The sequence below is a fragment of the Bombus affinis genome, chromosome 9, assembly GCF_024516045.1.
Source record: "Bombus affinis isolate iyBomAffi1 chromosome 9, iyBomAffi1.2, whole genome shotgun sequence".
Lineage (NCBI taxonomy): Eukaryota > Metazoa > Arthropoda > Insecta > Hymenoptera > Apidae > Bombus > Bombus affinis.
In genome coordinates this window covers 8,082,589-8,104,515 of record NC_066352.1, presented here as the reverse complement: position 1 = coordinate 8,104,515, position 21,927 = coordinate 8,082,589, and the positions used below count along the sequence as shown (strand labels likewise).

At 37.1% G+C, this 21,927-nt stretch overlaps 2 protein-coding genes across 6 annotated transcripts in view; one reads left to right on the top strand and one right to left on the bottom strand.

Moving 5' to 3' along the window:
* The window catches only part of LOC126920006 (uncharacterized), a 68,510-nt gene extending 51,672 nt beyond the window's left edge, over window positions 1-16,838 (top strand). Inside the window, exons 2-3 of the mRNA XM_050729816.1 lie at window positions 13,774-15,287; window positions 15,759-16,838. Of these exons, the coding sequence (XP_050585773.1) occupies window positions 13,774-15,287; window positions 15,759-16,115 (1,871 nt within the window). The 3' untranslated portion in view covers window positions 16,116-16,838. The remainder of the gene's footprint in view (window positions 1-13,773; window positions 15,288-15,758) is intronic.
* The window catches only part of LOC126919997 (tudor domain-containing protein 1), a 311,431-nt gene extending 292,097 nt beyond the window's left edge, over window positions 1-19,334 (bottom strand). The window contains exons 1-5 of one of the 5 annotated variants that reach the window (XM_050729782.1): window positions 19,230-19,334; window positions 17,605-17,874; window positions 17,442-17,524; window positions 17,105-17,308; window positions 16,943-17,023 (exon numbers count right to left, since the gene is read on the bottom strand). In XM_050729782.1, the coding sequence (XP_050585739.1) occupies window positions 16,943-17,023; window positions 17,105-17,308; window positions 17,442-17,524; window positions 17,605-17,874; window positions 19,230-19,263 (672 nt within the window). In that variant the 5' untranslated portion in view covers window positions 19,264-19,334. Of the gene's footprint in view, window positions 1-16,942; window positions 17,024-17,104; window positions 17,309-17,441; window positions 17,525-17,604; window positions 17,875-18,269; window positions 18,477-19,229 lie in introns of those variants that run through there. The other 4 variants (XM_050729780.1, XM_050729781.1, XM_050729783.1 and 1 more) reach the window with 4 other exon arrangements.
* Between the last annotated feature and the right edge of the window lie 2,593 nt (window positions 19,335-21,927).

Here is a 21,927-nt window from a genome sequence, read left to right as displayed (position 1 = left end):
GCATCGCAACGGCGATTCTGCTATCCTTTGACCGTGATACCCTTTGCACCGAGCCGGAGAATAATATGCTTTGAAACTATTTGGAAGTCATCTCCATATCGCGTTCGCTGAAGAACTCGCGCCCTCTCTTTGTGGAACACGACGACAACCAACCGGGAATAGTTTGATCGCTGTGAAGATATTAACGAAGAACTGTATTGTGTCATAATCGAAGAAGCTGCACCAGGTATTTGCGAAAGACGAAGCGCGTGTGTGGAACGTTCAACGACATACAACGTGGTAAAAATGTTGGGTTGAACAGACAGATCGTTTGGTTTTTCGTAGCGAGACGAAACTGAGATTAAACAATGGCTATTTATTTCAATTTAATTGAGGTACTGCATTTTTCATTCATTCGGGAACATTTTTGGAGATACTTGTTTTTGTTGGCCTGGCATAGGTTCAAACGTGGTTCACCAAGCAACGCAAGGCCACATGTGCCAATCGTCTCAGGACAAAAATTGGCGCAGCTCGAATGGGATTTTCTATCTCGTCTATCACATTTTACTGCTCTTGCATGCTCGGGTTACCATTTATTCCGCTCGTCACAAAACTACCTCAACAATAAAAACTTATCTTCTTTGGAAGACTGCAAGGACGGATTGGAATGTTTCTTCGTTTTTTCTCAGAGAAATAAATTATTCCACGCCGATGGTATAATGAAGTTATCGCAAAGATGGCGAAAAGTCATCGAAGGGAATTCAATGATGGAGAACAATACGCGTAAAGGAGAAAACACGTACTTCAGTTTGATGGAAAAGGGAAATTAAAATGTAACGTGCTTTCCGTTCAACCCGACAAATTTAAAAAATCGTGATAAGAATAGACAAAGACGAGATACTTCGAAGGATATTGATTTTTCTAAATTTAAGATATAGTTGGAGAAAATCGTCTGTAAAATTAGCAAAATACTTTCAAGGCTGCAGCACGTATCGTATAAAACGCATGTAGAAGCGATGAGTAAGTTTAATCAGTTCATGAGAAGCGTAACATATTTGGTAACTTGTCATATAGTCGAAGAAGTTGCGATAGAAACAATTTTTAGTGCAATAAAATTATCATTTCGAGTGGAAACATTTCTTTAAAAACTTTATTTAGAAACCTTATCTCAAAAGTTTAAAGCTACTCTTCTGATAATTGCGGTTTTATAAGAAGTGAATTAATGTGTATAGTTTAACGCCATCTCCGTGAATAAAATAATTCTGTTTATAGGAAGAAAATTATTAAAAGATATGTGTCAACACGTGTGCATTCGCGCAAGTTTCTAAAGTAAGGGAAAAAAAATAGAATTTTATTCCCGTACTGATAAGTACGATATTCTTCATGGCGCTTTTATAAGTCGTTCCAGAATGGATTATCTTGTTTATCATACTTTCCCCTGGAACTACCTGAATAACTCGTTGAATAACTAGCGTTAGGGAAGATTGGATCGAACGAATATTGCGTGGCTTGAAAGGATTCATCCTACACAATTACTTCAACTTTCTTTATCGCGTGCAATTTTCAAAATTTAAGAGCGCAATATAAAGCATGAAATTCCCATATAACGTAACATGACAAATTTATTTCTCACATTGTCGATTATTTATTTTTATAAAAATACCTTCCTACACAGAGAAACCAAGCAAGGTTCGATAAAACGTGGAACGTGTGAACAAGAAATAAATAATTTCATCTAAATTCTCGCAAATACTTATCTGCCTATTTGCACATAACTCGCAACCAGTCAAAGAAGCAAACTAATTATCTTATTTCGTATCAATGGTAACAATCTGCTGAATCTTAAAATACCAAAAATAAAAAAGAAGTACAACGAGAAAAAGTTCCCTTTAACAGCGCTGATAAAAATCAACGTTTCATCATTATTTATATAGCAAACAAAAATTAGACATGAAACAGCATAACATGGAGAAGGAAATACAAACTGTACTCGAAGAGCGCGGTTTAGTTAATTTCACAAACAGGCAATTTACAACAAAATGGGGTTAATTTAGCCATCATCAAGCAGCAGCAACAACGTATTTGACGAAACGGTGCATGAAACAACGGGTAGCGCACGATGGGAAATTCGCGGGGGCATAAATATTTGCAAAAGGAAAGAACACGCATTGTGGATGGGGGCCGGGCACAAAGCACGATTATCGCAAGATTTTAATACCCAATTATCAAAGCGTTTCATCGCTAATTTTATATTACGTGTGGCCAGTACGAGCGGGCCAATAAGATCGGGTCGCATAGAATCGATTTAAATTTGCGGGGTACCTGGACCGAATAGTTGAAATTATTCGGGCAAATGAACGAGTCGGTTGAAAATTCAAATAATAGCGGCGCATTTGCGGCGCGATTATGTGTTTCAATAGATTCGGAACGTACCTACGAGTCGTTCACTTTTCTAAAAACGGGAACAAAGCGTCAGTCTCGCAAGCAGAATAATTAATTTTAAATTAAGAGGCCCGTCGCCGATGTAATTAAATATAAAACACAATAAATCTCCATTCTGATTGTCCATCTGAAAGGAACGATTTTTTCCATTGTGCCGCAGCTTACTGTGTCTCATAATCGACGTTCGAACGGCGATCGAACGTCACCTGACGCAAAAAGTATAAAACCTCCTCGTCGATGGTAATTGGTAGAGGGTGTTTCGCTATTGCTGATGTACCACCACTGGCTAAGGAATGGTTTTGCATATAGAAACGAATAAAAGATATCGTACAGAAACTTCCTGGCACGTGCGGTTTGATTCGTGATATGGACTCTTATCGAGTTACTTGTAGTGAATGACAATTTGATAGAATATTAAATGTAAATGTTAAAGGAAATAATTTTGTATTTTAAAACTAATCAATACGAACTAATACGAAATACAATTAATACGAATTTTAAACGAAATAATTCTTTTGAAATAAAATTTTCCATTAAAGAATAGATAGAAAAATATAAATAAAATTACTTTTCTCAAAGTATACGAATATTACTGGAATAATACTTTGTAGAATCTTATTCGACAAATAAGTACAACACACGGTACGCTGTACGAATTGAAAGAAAGAACAGTTGGTCATAGAGTGCTTTAAATACTTCAATTTCAGAAAATTTTGTAAAATTACACCATCCAAGTGGAAGAATAAACTGTGACGAAATAAATATCCAGCAAATCCTTGAAATCCACAATGTTCAAAAATATATTTGAATAATGTAAATTTGACAGAACAAAATTGTAATTAAAATATTGCATTCACGCAACGTCAATTCTTAAATAGGGCAGAAATGAAGCAAAAGTAAAATAAACTCTTTCTTTTACATGTTCTCTCTATCTTTCGAATATAGGACCATCTTGAGACAAAAGATACTCATTGTGCGACACTCTGTATAAATAAGTACTTTCTAAACAGAATCGATGTTCGTACATGCTCCTCCAGTGTCGACGAGCTATCGTTCGAATCACAAATATACCAATCCATTACGACCGACCGACATCCAAACTAATCGATTATTTATTGACATTCGGACGTGTGCACACTTTCCGCCGAACTGTTCGAGCACGATCGTTTGCCCACCGCGATATCTCGATCTGTCCGAAGTCTCTATTTAATCGCTATCCACCACGATCTGATTTTGTCTGACTAATTGAGCAACCACTGCGAAAACGTGGGCTGATCATTCGATAAGAAATCATAGTGAACGTGAATCTTTAACACGTTCGTTATCGAATCAATTTTGCGTATCGTGGCATCGCGACAAGGCGTAACGTGTATCTTATAGGAAAAGAAAAGAGTCTGAATATCTTATTGTGCGTTTGTATACAAACTATCGTAATCAATACACGTTCTATTTTTCATATGATCTTCTTTATTTTAAATAATTCTGACGTATAAGACACTGGATTTATCGAATGTTTGGATAATTTCGATCAGCAAAGTATTTCTACCTCGGAAAATTACTCTGGATGTTTAATAGTAATTTATGGGCAATTGGTAATGATTAATAAAACATTTATGAGCAATTGATGGTAATTTATGAAAAATAAATCTAAGAACAGCCAATGAATCGTGGAATTTCATATTTTAATTCAAACAGCATCTGTGTAATGAATTTTCATATGCGAGAAGAAAGATTATCGATCACATTGAAAAGTCTAAGTTCTCTTATAGCGTGCGGTAATCAGTTGAAATCATCAAGGAAACAAGTAATCAATCACGATTTTTCGTGTGAGGTAACGATACAAAAATTAGTAAATTATATTTCTAAGAATTATATTTAAAATTAAGGAAAAACAAATACATTGATCGAAAGGTATAGTGCATATAAACGAGAAGAAATATAATCTCTATGTTCACGTAAGATGATCAATCAAGCTAACAATTAAAACGTCTTAATAATTTCCTAATCATTCTCGAACTTTCATTTCATTTTCTATAGTGTCCCAATAATCATGTACTTTCATTTGCACGAATCTTTTATCGATTTCAAAGATTCTTTCGGCAAAAATCCTAACGCTTCCACAAAATTTTCTAAATATTACTTTTCATTCGATTCAAGCGTCGCAATCAACCTCGATTCTCGTCAACAATTCAAGTGACAGTCATCGATGTTCCCCGCGTCAACACGTCAACATGTCGTTTCTGCACTTATCCGTTAAAAACATCGAAACTGATTAAACCCGATTCGAAAGTATTTCTTCTTGTTAAATGTTCAGGTTGCATGTGTTAAACGAGGAAATTAACAAGAGGAACGGAGCAACGAGACGCATAATGGTCTGGCAGGAACGCGGCAAAGGAGCAGAGAGGACGGGCAAATGCATGCAATATTGAATACACGCGTCCACAGCGTTGTATTAATTTTCGTTTGCCTGCCTTTTGTCGCTTAATCGAGACCGTATTGTACGTCGGCAAAATCGAGCGAAGCCATGCGAATTTTATAATACAACGCCAATTTTTCTTGTTTTCCAAAGGAACGATTCCAACTTCGTTTGCTGTTTTCTATTAATATCCTATCATGTAATCGTTTAATGAATGGAAAAATTCTAGTTGTACTTCTATAATAGTTGGAATTTTTCCATTCTAATTAGAAGTTTCTGCTTGTTGCGCTGCTTTCAACGTTTTTAGTATCCAGTGATGTATTATAGATGAAGCAGGGTTTAGAGCAATTACGTTCAATCGAGTAATGATAACCAGTGTAAAATGTGGATCAATGGAAATATTTTACAAATCGACTAAGTCGATTTAGAATTGCGGACAAAATCTTTCAGAAAAAGAAAATTCACGTTATTCTATTTTATTTATTATGAGAAATCTTGTTATTTCAAGAAATTTCCATCTTTTCAAAAGCCACCAATAGTCAAAATCACTCATTTTTCTCTACCTTGAAATGAAACCTCCACCTTGATACAAAAAAGAAACTGGGTCATCTATCCATCCCCTCGAAATTTAGGTATTTTCCTATTCCCAAAAAGTTCAGGTCAATATACAATAAATTTCATCCTCAAAAACAAAATAATCTTATTCAACTCTGTGCAACTTAACTCCAATAATAAATCTCCAGAGCAACTCATTATTAATTTAACCAAAACCCACGTAAAGATCATCAACGTTTCTGCATCCTAAATCAACACCTTCCTTTTGCGCCAGAGAAGAAGAGGCGAAGTTAAACAACAATCGTAACACGAATTCGTTGGAATCGCCAAGTAAATGAACTTGCGTGAAGCTTGTACGCAATGACCATTACAGCAATGTCAAATCCTGTAGAACAGAGTCGCTTGCCATTCCGGTAACAAGGCACAGTGTTGCTCGCAGGAACTTCTTAGGAAACATACACACACACACAGTCTGTTCGTGTTTCGTCTAATTTCACAGCTCTGTATTTCCCTTAAGGACCAGTTTCGTCACAAGGGACGCGTAACACGACGGTACACACGAATCCTGCGAACAGGATCGCGAGCCGACAACCAGGTGATCCAGCGTTCTCGGTTACTCGAGGAGAATCCATGAGACTCGAAACGCACACACACACCGATATCTCGCGCGACTCGCCGCTGGGACGAGTGTCGTTACGCGGCTCGTTTTCCGGTTTTAATTAAATGACGTGCGAAACGCGCGGCGCAGAGTCGCGTTTCTGGCTTCCCGGATGCCTGTACTCAGACGGGTCAAAGGTAAACCAGAAATTCGTGCTGTCAACCGACTGCGTATTAACGCGCTACCGTTAGATTTTTCCATGGTTTGTTGGATTCCCGCGTACTTTTGGGTTTGACGGTTTGAATTGAATGAATTTCTAGTCGTTTGATAGCATTCTGTAAAGCAATTGCATTCTAACGTGCAATTTCTTTGATCGGTAGCTTCTGATTCTTGGTTTTCTGGGGGAAATTATTCCTGGACTTTTTAATATGACACTCTGTTTAGTCTTAGGTATCCTAAAAGTTCGTGAATGTTTGACAACATTCTACAAGAGAACCTCAAACTCTGTGATTGATAGTTTGTAATTCTTCTTCCTAGAAACTGTCCAATATTTGTTTACATAAATTCGAGCAGGATATCCTATATACTACAGTATGGACGAAATAGATTCTGCTGGAATATTACAAATTCTAATATCAACATATTCCATGAAAAATCTAATTTGGAAATTCTAGCTATCGGAGAGATAGCAGAAAATTTAGTAACTAAACCATACAGTATCATATATATATTATATATTGTCCAGTATTTCTCTTTATTACCTGAGAATGGAATTCAAGACCTCCATAATAAGAGATCAAGATATCTTTTGCAAGAATACAGTTGCAACAGACTTTATGTAACTCCCTGTATATTATGCACAGGACTTCCTGTTGGAATGAACTTACGGCTATAATCGCAAAGTGGTATGAAATTTAAGGAGATATTTTCCTACCTGTAACGCAAGAAAATCTCTCAATAATTTAAACGAAATAACATATTCGACGTTGCAGTATCATAAAAAGAATCACGCTGTCGCTTTTACATCCTGAAACTACATTACTAAATAATTTACGGTAATCGTTTCTCCGCCAGAAAATTATGCTTCATTATCTATTATCGAATAGGAGGATCGATGCCCCGTCAAAAAACATATAAGCCGCACAATAGCAGTTGGTAAACTTTTATTAAAGCAATTCGTTCCATGTGTGCAACAGTAAAAACACGAATAGCGGTGCAACGAGTCTAGCTTAAATTCGTTATCGATGTTTCCAACTGTACGAGCAGACCAAACAATTTTATATTAAATTAACCCTGGCGTGGAAAGTTTAGAAATTATACGAATTACGAAAAAATTCGATTGTCTTTATCAACGGGACGATCCGTGTCAGATATAAAGCAGATCTGCGTTAACTTCTGTAAAACAAAATAATTTACGTGATATAATCTCGCTGAAGCTTGTTACCGTATGAAAAACACCTGTTAATTGAGAGTTCTAACAGATGTATTCGTAGGAATGGACATCCTCGATGAGGACGATACGGATGGCATGAGGTTTAGCCTTAAAAAGAGACGCAATCAGGCCCGGTAAAACGAGAGAAAGGAAGAACAACAATCATTAATTATCGATGACGCGGAACGGGAACGTTACTAAAACGATCATCATTAAAACCTCATTTACCCTGTGCTAATCTCGTTATTGTCGGCAGCCAGTCGTCGGCTCACCTTTTTCCGATATACCGAATCTGAAATTTTAAATGGAGGCTTTTATAACGCGCAATTATAACGCGTATTCTCTCATCTTGACGCCGGTGCGCGTACATGCGAAGGAAAAGCGAAAATACGCCGTTTCATACGGTCGTACGCGCGCGTAACGAAGGTAATTACATGCACGCGATACGAAAGCGAAAGGGTCATTACACGTCCACTCGACGCGACAGAATACAGGTTACAAACCCGGGTCCCTTTCAATTTTTATGAAACTCACCGTCGTTCTACTTCACGTGCGCGTCCAGGATCGTGCATAGAATCGTCGCTCTTGAAAAAAACTGTTTCATTTATTTACCGTTTCGTGTATTCGATGAACGTTCAAACGTTGATTCGTTCAAAGAGATTTCAATTCGATGGTTTCAGCTAAAATTACCTCGCCAATTACATTCATTGTTTCGTCGTACTTTCATTTTATTTTCGTTAGCAAATTGAAAGTCAGTAGCTTAATCATCCTCTAGAATATTCAACTTTTATCGTAGATTAACGCTAGGATTTTACATGGTCATGTAAATATAGAACTTTGTCAAATTTCTACTTCTTTCAAAGCTATTCGTAATAACGAAAATCTTACGAATTATATAATTGTTACGCGCCAAGCCAATTCTATTAACCGATGCTATTAATTCAGAATAATTCAAAATAACTCGGCAAAATCTCTCGAAACTATTTCCTTCCCTTCCTTTCAATAAAACATCCAAACAGAATAAAAAGACAAAAGGAAACTGCCTAACAACCAACTCTATACCAAAACACTGTATACCATGAAACTTCATCGATAAACGAAACAATAAACAGAGACCGTTCATCTTAAACGAAACAAGACAGAAAAATGAAGAAACGAGAAAGGTATTAAGCTTGATTGGAAACACTTCGTTCTCCACGTTCGACTCACGTGTATCCGACCTAGAGATAACAGGCGAACTGTTTCGAAACATTACGACAGAGGAAGATACCTTCTGTTCGCCACGATTTTAATTAGTTTTCTCATTGTGCAAGAGACACGGGTTCGGAAAAGAGGTTGAAGAGAGGTTTGGCACCAAAGGTGGAGAACAGCCTCTGAATTCCGTTTGCGTCTACTGCGTAGTTGTCTCGCAATGGGACCCCCCGTCTGTCACGCTTCCAGATCACGTGCCTTCGAAATAACGTAATCCGGGAGACCAATAGCCGTCAATTAATATTCCGTATCGAGATACCGATGAATCGGCACGACATTCTGCCGGACACGTCGAGTTTTCGTGTCGTCGCCACTCGCCACGATACGTTGCACAAATGTAGAAACCCGTGCAGCGTAAAGAGAAACAGACGCGGTGATCAATCCGCGGCGAGACCCGAAATATTGCAACATACAGTGACTCACGAAAGTATCTGGACTCCTATTCATATCGTACATGTTACATAAAACATTCTGAAATTCCATTAGCAATGTAATGTGACACGAGCGTGAAGTGTACACGTACTTATGTAGTCGAAAAAAAGGCAATGTTTATATAAACAAAGAACGTGTGACATTTGAGACGAACGTGGCCAAAAAAAAGACTCACGCTGTGTTGTTTCAGTTCGGAGATTAATCTGGTCACAAAAACGATGCTTTTAAAAACAAAGACTACAGAAATTCTGTTTATGAGAGTAATCTGGTCACAAAAACGATGCTTTTAAAAACAAAGACTACAGAAATTCTGTTTACGATAGTAAGAAAGTGTAAGATTAGTAAATTATTCTAAATTACAAGCTACAAATGAATTCCAAATGGAATAATAGTTATATTGCCAGAGGCGAGATATTAGAACGCTGTATTCCTCTACAACGGCAATAATAAATTTAATACTCGATTTATGAATTTACAAAACATCCTCTTTCCTCCGTCCCCACGTACGACCAAATTAGTATAACCTCCATAATTGACAAGGACGCGTATAATCCAGCAGGCGGACGCTCTTAACATTTTTTAATCCTTGAACGCTGTTAATTCTCCCTATGAAAATGAATAAACAATAACATAAAATATCACCGGGTTTCGGGACGGACGCCGAAGAAACGAATAGTCAGGATTCGCTGTGAAATACAAGGCAATTTATTATAGAATCTACAATTGAAAAAAAGAAACAAAAAAAGGAAGCACAGTGAGAAAAGGGGCGAGAAAAAAATTCATTGGATGGTCGCACTCTCGTTGGATAATAAAAATCCCGCCGCGGCCAGGTGTCTATTTTGTCTTGTTCGCGGTTCGACGGCATAAAATAAACAAAAATCCATGGACACCAGTTCGCGTAACACAAGCCTATCGTTACAATCGTAATTCAGAGACACGAGACCAACAGAATAGAGAACAACTGCTGCGGACAATTGATATCGCCTATGGAAAACAGAGCAACGTCGATATTCCCAATCGCGCGAGCCGGTAAAATTACTGCGACCGCCGGTTTTATTTATTGTATGGGCCAGGAGACGAAGGGCCGTGTCAAAAAGCGAAGCAATACGCGCTCGGAACATCCGACCAAATAAACCCGTTTCTCATTTTCCCGCCTGCGGAAAACGAAAGTTCCTTAACGAGTGAAAAACTATCGCGACGCCTTTGCCGGAAATATTAACTCGCGTGCGTGAATCGCATACGAAATTAATACTCGCCTCAGTGTGAATATACCGTGCACGAATGACGTTAAAAAGAAAAAAAGAAAAGAATACCTGAAGCTTGGGAAAACAAAAGGTATTTGCGAGAACAAGGTAATCAAATGATAAAAAATTGAACAGGGAGAACACGTTCATTAGCAGAGTCGGACGTGGCTGTACATTGTAAATTTTCGGCACGGAATTTTTAGGTTGAACAAACGACAATCTGCATGTTTGTGACGAATCGATAGAACGATACAAGGTTATCGAGGTGTGTAATGAAATTTATTAGAAATTGGTGTAACGATTGGGTTTGTGGTACAAAGGAATCGAATACTGTTTGATTTTGAGATTTATTCATCAAGATTTCATACTCTAAAATCAATTGCAAAAGTATCTACGTCGCTGTGATACGAAGAATTGTATTTCTCCGTTACTATCACAAGTTTATATATAAAACAAATAAATTTTAAAAAGGCTTGAAACTTTTCTATCCTTACAACCTTCCTATAGCCTGACAGCCCTGTATGTCTCAATTTTACCGATCAACAATCCCAAAACTACCTCGGTAAAGCGCCGATCGCTCATCGAGATAGAAAATTCGCGGACTAAAGAAATCAAACCTGTGAGCGATCGCCATTCTCTAAGATACATAAAATTTTCTTCGGCGAGAAACGAAGTGCCTGTGATGTGGCCAGCACGAGTGTGAACATAACTCGTCGAGCAGAATCGAGTTCGCGCGAAGAAGAGGGTAAAATGCAAAACCAAAGGGTGGAGAGGTCAAGAGTCCGGTTATCCCGGAGGAACGTGGTACATCCTTATGCAGATACAGACATAGGCGACGGCGCTTTGTAAATTTTCAGGGCAAGCACCTCTTTAGAGAGGGCAAACGGAGAGAGTTACTCGCGGTACACGCGCTTTGCGGATTTTTCAATCACGTTCCGTACTGACAGGATTAATAAAGCGGTGCGCGCTACGCGGAGAGTTTCCAGACTCATTTCATGCAGAATCGAATTGGATTTCCAGGTCGGGGTCGGTGTATATCTGTGTGCAATGCAACAGAGAGACTGGGTCCCTTTGATGTGCCACGCTCGGATACCGTTGAGCTTCTTCTATCTCTGTCTATCTATAACGTGAAAACGATACCACCTAGCCACGTACTATGTTACATCGCCACTAAATAATCGGTTTATAAAAATTCATGCAGGGTATAGAGAAGCGTCAGGTTTATGGCCACACACACATTTCCCTTTGCACCGAATACGACCATCTCTGTGACGAACAGGATCAGGCATAGCGAAGACGGCCTCCTGCCGTTCGTTTAGAGAAAGAGAATAGAGGATTGGAGGATTTTGTCTGAAATATTAGCACGTGTTCGTTATACGAGTGATATGGAGTGTTACGAATAGCGATTGTAAAAGTATAAAAATTACAAATAGATTGAGGATGAAAGTTTTAATACTGACTGAAGGTAAATATAATCGACCACCTTTATCATATCACTCTTTAAGCGTTAACCGATCGCGTACGTCGATTAAACCAGCAAAATTTCAATTTTTACTTTTTCCAACAACATGAAACTTTCATCCACAGTTATCTTCGCAAACATGAATTTTTTCATCGCTTTCATTTCAGCCGATAGGAATATTTCGCGACTTTCCATATAAAAATCTTTTCAAGCAATAAAGAAATCAAATCGAATCATCGAAAATCTGTACACATTCTCTTCCAGTTGTAGATATATATATATAACTATTCATACAAAGAAATCGATATGAATGCACGAAGATAAATCAACACTGCTTCGGAAGGAGAGGTTAAGTAATGTTTAGTTTGAGTCCTAATTTAGATGCCTCTAGTTGAAATTATTTGCACAGAAATAAGTATGTTCAAATCCGCCATAAACGAACGATTCTTTACACGAAGTTAAGAAATGTTTCTAATTAAAAGAAGAATAAACAAGATGAAAATCAATGCAATAACGATAACACAAAGTAACTTCTCCTATTTTTACATGAAGAACTTCTTAATTAGCTGCTCTGTGCAGTAGCTATATTGATCAAAGTCCGCGTAGTCAAGCAAAATGTCATCAACTAGAGTTAACTGCATCTTTCTTCAGAATGAACAAAGAATCGCCGCACAAATAGTTCCACCCTCCGTTTCCAAGACCTATTAATCAAAGTTAATAAATCCGTTCGAAACGTACGAACAAAAAAGGAGCCGCAAATACCTTGCAACGAAAGAACAGCAAAATGAAGAAAACATAATTAGCTGTTAAACACGGGAATAATTGGCAACGGAATCGATCGAACAGACTCCATTTCCCAGGGATATTTGATTCAACCAGGCAACGTACATACGTCTGCAGCAACCAACCAAAAGATTGAACCATTCTGTACGATCGAGCAAGACGCGAATAACGGGGAAAAGTAGTCGTACACGCGTAGGGTTGAGGGTCGAAGCCAGAGGAGAGCAAAGCCGGAGGATTGGTATGTTTTTAGTGGTTGCAGCACTCGAACGTGCCAGACCGAATATATCCTGCACGACTACATACACACACGCAAGGGTACAAACGCGCTCGCGCACTGAGTGCTTCGAATATATCAGCATGCGTGTTCGTACATAGATACACACACCGATACAGTCTTTATTCTTGCTATCTCGGTGCACGTACAAAAGCGTTGGCCAGCTCTACGAATATTTTCCCCTTAATTTAATTTCACCAGGCCGAAGTGCAGCGTACGCATTACTTCGCACGTAATCCGGCAAGAGGGAAAAGATTAAGATTTAAGAAGAGCGGGCGGGAAGAAGTAGGCGCGTTGCGGTATAACTATGCACGCTGGTAGCTTTTTAAAAGACCGATTAAGAAGGTGTCTCACGCGTTGCTATAAGGCAGCGTCATCGCGTTGAATTGATTCTTTTCCTCCCTCTTTCTTCTTGCCTCACATACTTTCTTCCAATTTTCTGTCCCTTCGCCCTCCCTCGATTTCCATTTGGTCTTTTTATCAGCTTCCCCTCACCAGGATCGTCGTAGTAATTAGAACTCACCGATTACCAGATCGTTCCTATTTTTATTGCCCTTCTCTCATCGACACGCTCACGCAACACTCGAAAACACTTAAATTTCAGAGGGACTCGTACGGTACGTTTGTCAAATGCGCGACTCTTTAACCATTTCGGTACTTCAATTGTGTTAAACCATTCAAGCGTATTTTATGCAAGTTGTTTCCTAGCTTGTGATTCGCGCGCAGATCGATCTATTTACTTGGTTAACGGGATAGCCTTTTTTCGCGTTTCGTTATTCATGCCGGCTAGTTTTATTGGGTCGATAATTTTTACATTCTCTATGCTCTATAAAATATACGTGTTTATTTAATACCTATTCTACATAAAAAATCTCGTACGAATTAATTTTAATTTTTTGTTACAGTGTTAACCACCAAGACTAGCGCAGCATCTTCTGATTCAAACTCGACGAAGGTCGTAGTCGACGAAGAAGATGACGAATCGTTGCCAGATATCACGCTGGAGGAATTCAAAGAAAGATACAGGAGACTGATACCCTACATGACGTTCTACGTAGCAAACAATTACGTAAACGGGCAGAACCCGGTGTCACAAGGCACTCCTGGAAAAGAGATACAAAATAGCCTGGTAGGAGTGAGAAAGAGCCCGCAATCGTTCGTCAGAGTGAATACCGTACCACGAAGAACGAACAATTATCGCACGAATGTACAGAATCAAGACAAGAAATTCATTCCATCGATACAATACGATCCGCGAAACGTAGGAGCCGATAGCGACTATTTCACGCCCGTGAGACATAGTTCGAAGGTCAATTATGAGGAGTACCCGATACCGTATCAACTGTATCGGGATCAAAAGGTAGCGTATCCCGAGATAACTACGATATCCAGTCAAGGTATCCGTAAGGAGAACAGATATTATACAAACGTGAGACCATTACGACCTTACACGACAAATGGCAGAGATCACTTGCCTAGAAAACAACCCATTAAACCTATTTACAGTAATCTACGAGATGAATACATGCTTGATTATAATGTCAGACCAAATACTGCTGTTAATTATCCTGCGAAGGATTTCCAAGATCACCGACAAATTCCACTACCTAACGTATATCCGAACGTGCTGGAACCTCTACCAGCGAGTAAACAATCTCCTATGCTCGCCCTACCACGAAATCCTAACGTAAACCTGCAACAAATAGTGGAAAGCTTCCAACTAAGTGAACGTTTACCAGAAACATTGAACGAGGATAACATAGACAATAGTCTAAAGACACTTGTAGAGATATTGAATATCCTTCACAACACGAAAAAGGAAGAATTCCCGCAGATCCAAGCGTCTCCTTTAACACCAATGGTGGCACCTCTACCACCCAGGATACCGGAGAAACCAACGAGTTTCAGGGTAAGACCGCAAACGAGGCCAAAGGTAATAACCGAGACGCGATTTCAAGCTACACCAAATCCGCTATATTTGACCGATGACCCTGAACGTTACAAAATAACGTCGTACGAGGATGGAACGAAACCTAAACCGCCACCTCAGTCGAATTACAACACGAACAGCTTGACCAACAACAACGTGGTGGAATATTATGTTCCTATTGTACAAGAAATTCCAACGAAACAGAAAGAACCGTTCGTACCGACGATCAGACCGCAAACCAACGAAGATCCGACTGATCATTCCTACGCTATCACGGAGGATTTGAGTGATGATGTATTGCAACAGGAACGATATCCCTTGCCACCTGTTACGACGGAAGTTGTCCCACAGACGTCGCTAAAATATGGTGCTACCAGAGGAAAGGCTAATGTCGACTATCCGGCCTATTCTAGTATACCTCGTACGAATTTCAATTGTAAGGAGCAGCGTTACAAAGGATTCTTTGGCGATCCGGATACTGGATGCCAGGTAATGTCTTTATTTTTTATATTTTCTAATATTAAATTTCTAATAATAAAATTGATTGTGTAACGACTTATATTACAAACTAGGCAAGAATGAGTGGAACAATTAAACATACGATGATATCTTATATAGATATAAATCGAAACTGTGAAACAAGATCTGTTGTAGAGTTATATATAAAAATTTGAAAGATCTATGAAAAAATAAATTCTCATGACTAATGCCTGGATAATGTCATAAAGGTTATCAAGTAATAAGTAATGTTAATAATTTCGTTAATAAATCTATTAATTGTATTAATTAAGGAATTATTGGAACTCTCGCTCCTATTGTTGTATACAAATATTGAGAAACGATGATTGAAAAAATTTGTCTTTGAATAATATTTGTACCACCTATTCTTGTTCACCTTGTATACAGAAATTTCAAAGTTGCTTGCGATTTCTAACAGTGATAATAATGTTGTTCTCGCAGGTATGGCATTACTGCGATCTTAATGGTGGTAAATCATCGTTTTTATGCCCAAACGGTACTATATTCAGTCAAGTGGCGTTAACGTGCGACTGGTGGTTCAACGTGAAATGCGAAACGACAACTCAATTATACGTGTTAAATGAACGACTCTACAAGTACATTCTGCCGATAATGCCAAAATTCCCGGAGGACTTCACCGGTCCGGAAGTAGATCGGTATTTAGAGCTCAAATTTAAAGAGATGGAGGCGAAACTGAAGGAGAAAAAACTGAAGAAACAGCAGGAGGAAAAAGAGAAAGAGAAGCAAAAAGAAAAACTCAAGGATAAACAACAAACACAGGAGAAAGAAAATGAATAATCGATATGTCTAGATCCTAGTTAAATTATTGTAATTTTGCTGATTCAACTCTAGTACGTATTTAACGTATATACCTTGTTGCCATTATTTGTTATAAATAGCAGTGAACGATTGTAGGTTGTGTCTCTTACACATCATTGGATGTGGAGAAATTTTGTGAAACTCAAAAATGTGCAATATTTTTATTATAGGTTTGTGTGTGATTTATTCTTATATATATAGTGTATTTCATAAGAAAATTTTGGTATAAGATCTCTAGATTGAAGAAATCAAATTACTACATTATTACTGTAATGAAATATTTAATATGCAGAATCTAATTATTCAAGCACTTAAAGCAACTGGAAATGCAGGAACTGGACACATATGGAACAACCGATAATGTCAATAAGTATTTTTCTTCCCTCTAGTCATATTTGTATTATGTAATTATTTATAACAGCATATATTCTTTATTACTTTATAAAAAAACGTTTGCATTTATACATGCATTTCACAGACAAATAACAGTCTTTTATACGTTAGGTATATATCATATATGCAACATATTATACTCAATTATAAACAAGTATGACGATAAATTAATTTGAAAATTTCTGCTACTTCAGAGAACAGTTTTTACAATTAATTATATTGTAACAAATTGATTCTATGAGAATGATTAATATTTGTACTTAATACTTTGTTGCAAGTACATAATAAAATTATTTATTTACCATTTAACATGAATATTTTTCTTTATTATGCATGCACTATAATTCCTAATAATCTGCTCTAAGATCTAATAACTTTTCTATAAGAAGAATAAAAAATTAATTTAAACTTACCTTTTGCACCTGCTGAACTCTTTTGAGATTCTCACTCACACGGCCAAACACGTCGTAGAACTCAGTTATCAGTTTATTGTTCTAATAAACACACAAATAAAACTATATTATTTCTTTTCAATGTTACACTAATAAATTGTTTACATCGGTTATAATACAAACCTGTTCGCTTAAAGGAAAATAATTATGTTTTTTATGTAATTGTATCATACAATGTGAACATCCAGCTATATCACAATTTTCACAGTAATATCCTATCCGTTCAAGACACTGTTCTGAGCAAGTATTTCTTAAAATGAAGGAATTTTCATTATCTTCCTCCGTTAGTATGATCTTTGAATGATTTTGTAGCGCTTTCCCATGAATCTAATATAACATGAACACAAAACTAACTATAACATTCATACTCTTATAATTTATAGAAAATGCAATCAATGATACATCCCCAAAAACAAACAAATAATAATGTAATAAAAAGCAGTCATAATAAGTGATATACCTTGGAATAACAAATATGACAAAAGAGAACGTTACATTGTTGGCACTTTAGTGTTGCTTGAATTCCACATTCAGAACATAAACCTGAAAATGAAGGATACTTCATTGTAACTTAAAGCATCGTTTAAAAAATATAATTTCTCCTTCTCTAATATGATACAGACCTTGTATGCTCTGTTGCTTTGATTTAGAAGTAGAAGGTTTAGAAAAAGAAATATCTTGTTCATCTGTATTAATTGGTCGATTATGTGACTTGACCATTAATCCCAAAACATATATGTTTAGAGGTAACTGAAGTATATTATTATTGTCACACTCTGAGATTATATTGCATATATGACAAGGTTGATTAACAAATGATTTAGCACATTTATCACATATTATATGTCCACAGTCTAATAACAAAGGTATTGTACCACGCATAGGAACAAATGCTGAAACAAACAAGATAAAACTTTCTTAGTATTTTTTCTAATCATACTTTACAAATGGACATGGGTAACACAAATCTAAACAATGCTATCAACCTTAATTTATATATTATTCTAACCTCTGGGATATCATTTATATTAGAATTACAAAGGAAAGTAGCAGGCATACTAACAATGCTTTTTGTGTAAATTTCCTACTTTTCCTTATTATAAAATGTCATTAACGAAAATATATGTTCATGGAAGTAGATCAAAAGATCTTTACAATACGATTGTTGAAATCACATTAAAAAAAGGTTAAAAATAAGTATTTCGCTTAGATTTAATATGTACAACATGTAAATAATCGAAAGAAAAAAACACCGGCAAGCATATGACTTGGGAACATGAATGATTACCTTCAAAAAAAAATTGGTGTTTACATCGTGTACAAAACACATTTCGAAGTTTTGTAGGTGGAAAATTGTAATTTTGAATATACTTGAAGTTTTTTCTGAACTTCGTCATTTTATTCATAATGGATAACTCGTACGATCACCAATTTCAAACACTCACTAATCGAATCAACGAGCCTGTTTAGTTACACGCCACGATACGACACGCGGAACTCAAAGCGGCACACATTTGAATTCTGTCCCAGTGGCGGCATAAGATTTTGAGCACCCGCGCAATACACCTTATAAATAATAAAGTAAAATATCTCTTACAAACCTAATAAAGCAAATTCAAATTAATTCCGACAGACAAAATGTAGTAAAAATGTGTACTTTGATTGAATATTATATTAGATTTAGCACAATTAAAAATTTATGTACTACGTACATTATGTACTACGATTCTACATCGGTGCTAGATATGACATCTATAAACAACAAAAGTGTTTCGAAACATTTTTTGATAAATAATACCTTAATTTATAATATTTTGATTTTGTATTAAAATAAAAAACGCTAGAACTTAAAATCATTTTTTTATATTATATTATTGTTTGATAAAATGTTAAATATAATAGAATACGTTATAAAAGTTTTATTATATATAGCAAACCACATGTGATAACTTCAGCCATATTTGAATTTACTTACGTTCGTGGAATTTTATGTATACACACAATATTGCTTAAATTTTTTTTCTTTCATACTACCGTACTATATGTCATACTGTTTTATAGTACAAATATATTACTTACAGAGTTACTCGCAATAATACACACACATATATATATATATATAACAATATAACATATATTACTACATTTATTAAAAGTGCTATATCGTTCATAAGGATATTTTGCTTTCCTTATTTCATAATTTACAATTCTTCGGATGAAATATAAAATACAAAGATAATAAAATTACCCAATACTTGGAAACGTAGGATAAGGAATTTCATAATTCTTCAAAATCAATTTAAGCTCACTATCCATTGAAAATAAAGAATCGGTATAATTTAGCACGAACTTCAATAGATCATGTGATCGGTAACATCTGAGTAGAAAACCGGTGCAATTGTAGTCACGTGATTACGAACGCCTCGCGATTCTCAAGGCAGATGCCGCTGCAATCTTAAGAAGTGCACAATTTGGCAAAAACATAAAAAGTCAGGTGGATAAACCGCGGAGTTGTGTTGGACCCATTGGATTCTAGGCGCGGTCGCGTCCAAAGATCCGTTATGATCCCATCTAGCGCGAACGCTTCAGCGAGCAACAGAATCGTAAACCTTGAACGCTATACTTCAGATACGTATTATTCTTGTATGATTTAAAATATAAACCTCAATTTAAATGCTCCGTGATCAGTAGACACAAACCTACAGTGAACTATCTAGTATTCATGTATATCATAAGGCGAAACGATATCTTTGTCTGCCTTTTACAAATAGAAAGAGCATAATGTCATAAAAATGAAAATGCCTGATGTAAGTACGAATGTTTCTAAATGCGTATCTTAGAAATACTATCTGTTTTGTTGCTTTTCAGTCGTAGGTTTGCTATGCTTGTATATTTACGATAAAGGTCAGATAAATCAGTTTTGTTTAGAAAAGAATGTACAAGTTCATCATTAGAAGAATATAAATAGAAAGTTAAGCTACGACTTGGTATCCTTCGATGTTTGCACGGTAAATATGCGATATTCTGTAGAATTTCCTCCTCGTTGATTTCCAATTTGATCGTCCTAAATTATTCCTTTAAAATTTTCAACATAGAATTGAAAATAAAACAAGAAGAACATTATATGCATTAAGGAGTATACGAATATGTTAATTACAGAAAATTATATATTTATATAAAAATTCATATCATATTTTCAAGCGCAGTGACAAGAAGCATAAGTACAGATTCAAGTTTTAAATTACAGTTTGTACAGTCATAGTATATGATAGTGCTCAGTCATAGCAAAATGTGATTCTAGGTCCAAGTTCCGCTACAAAGTGCAACATTGTTGCATTGCATTGCAGAAATAATTGCACCGACCAATATGACTCTAAGTAAAATTACCAGAGATCCAGCCAGCGATTATTCGAGTTTTTATCTTTACATAATCGGTGCGATCGCGCGCGGCCTGAACCCGCCGCAAGCCATAGGATAGGTGAGGCAAGAAGAAAGAGGAAGCGAGATATCGGATTTAGGCCGGCGCGGCGCTTGAAACAACAGTATGTATGTAGAGGCGGAGCGGTCTCTGGACTAGGCAAGCCGAGCGAAAGAGCTGTGGCAAGGTCTAGGCTGGCTGGCATTCAAGGTCGCGTGCACAGCGCAAAAGCCCCTGGATCTATCCCCGCTCCAGATTTCTAGCGCCCTTTGCCTCTCACCTTCTTTGTCTCTCTATCGTACGTGTATTCACATTTCACCTTTCTCTCTCTCTTTTCCCCTCTCGCTCACTCCTTCACAGCTACTCCCTTCTCCTCGACCAATCGAGCCTTCTCTCTCTCCCTGCTATTTTCCTCTTGCTGTCCTTCTCGCTCTTTCTCTTTGCCCCTCTACGAGTCGCCTGACGTTTCCCTCTCACACAGTCTTGCCCTTTCCGCGTGCAACATCGATTTACCCATAAAAATTCCCCGTGCTCAACTCTATCAGTCGTCTATTACTTCCTGGCTGATGTTCGACGTTTCCCATTCCCGGATTCACCGTTGTAATACGCGACAAAGGTATGATTGATCCGCGGGATGATTTAGCAGCGGTAGCGTGGTCTGGCGTTACTTGAAATCATTTATTTACATTGCCTTCCCGTACATCCGCGTATACATACACGTAGGTCAAATGCGTGTACCATTGCCACGCTTAACTTGTTAGCTAGATAAAGAAGAAGAACGTAAGTAGCCGCATAGAGAAGACACGGAACCTCAGGCTTGCGCGAACGAATTATTCGAGCCCGCCTTTGCCTCGCACACTTGCACGAATAAAGTAGTAGCGTTGAGTAAAAGAGAGTTTTCTGGAAGCTGTTTACTCGCGTTAGAGCGAACAGTTCGTTCGAGAAGCGTACCGTAATTGTGTACGGGTCAAGTTCAATGCGTCATTATGAATGTTAAAGAACTGGCTACGTGAGCATTAGTCGTTAGATTTATATCAGTAGCGTAAAAACAACTAAATTGTTTATGAAACGTTGTTAGGATGTCGAAATTACTTATTACGCGCAAAACTCAAACATACGAGTAAGAAATCTTATTACAAATAAACTATATAGTGCTCGGCATAATAGACAATGTCCCATTCATCTATTCTCGTTTATTTTATCTCAAAGGCAAAAAGGAATGCGGAGTAGGACGCTAGATGTTTCTTTTGAGCGTGACACAGCTTCTGGGAATTACTTGTAGTCAACAAAGCAGCGATATATTGTATTTCAGTAGAGAGATTTTCGTAGGTAAGAAGCATTAGAAACAGGATGAAATTTATTCTAGCATTTTGCGTGCGTTTACACTCCGTTTCAGTATGGTATATTTAACCATGAAAATTCTTACAAAATGCGATCCCGGGCGTAAACGTCGTTGTTATTTATTTCGAATCTATTCCATCAAATTTCAGTACTGCTCCGAATGTATTTGGTCTTGACACTCTATAGT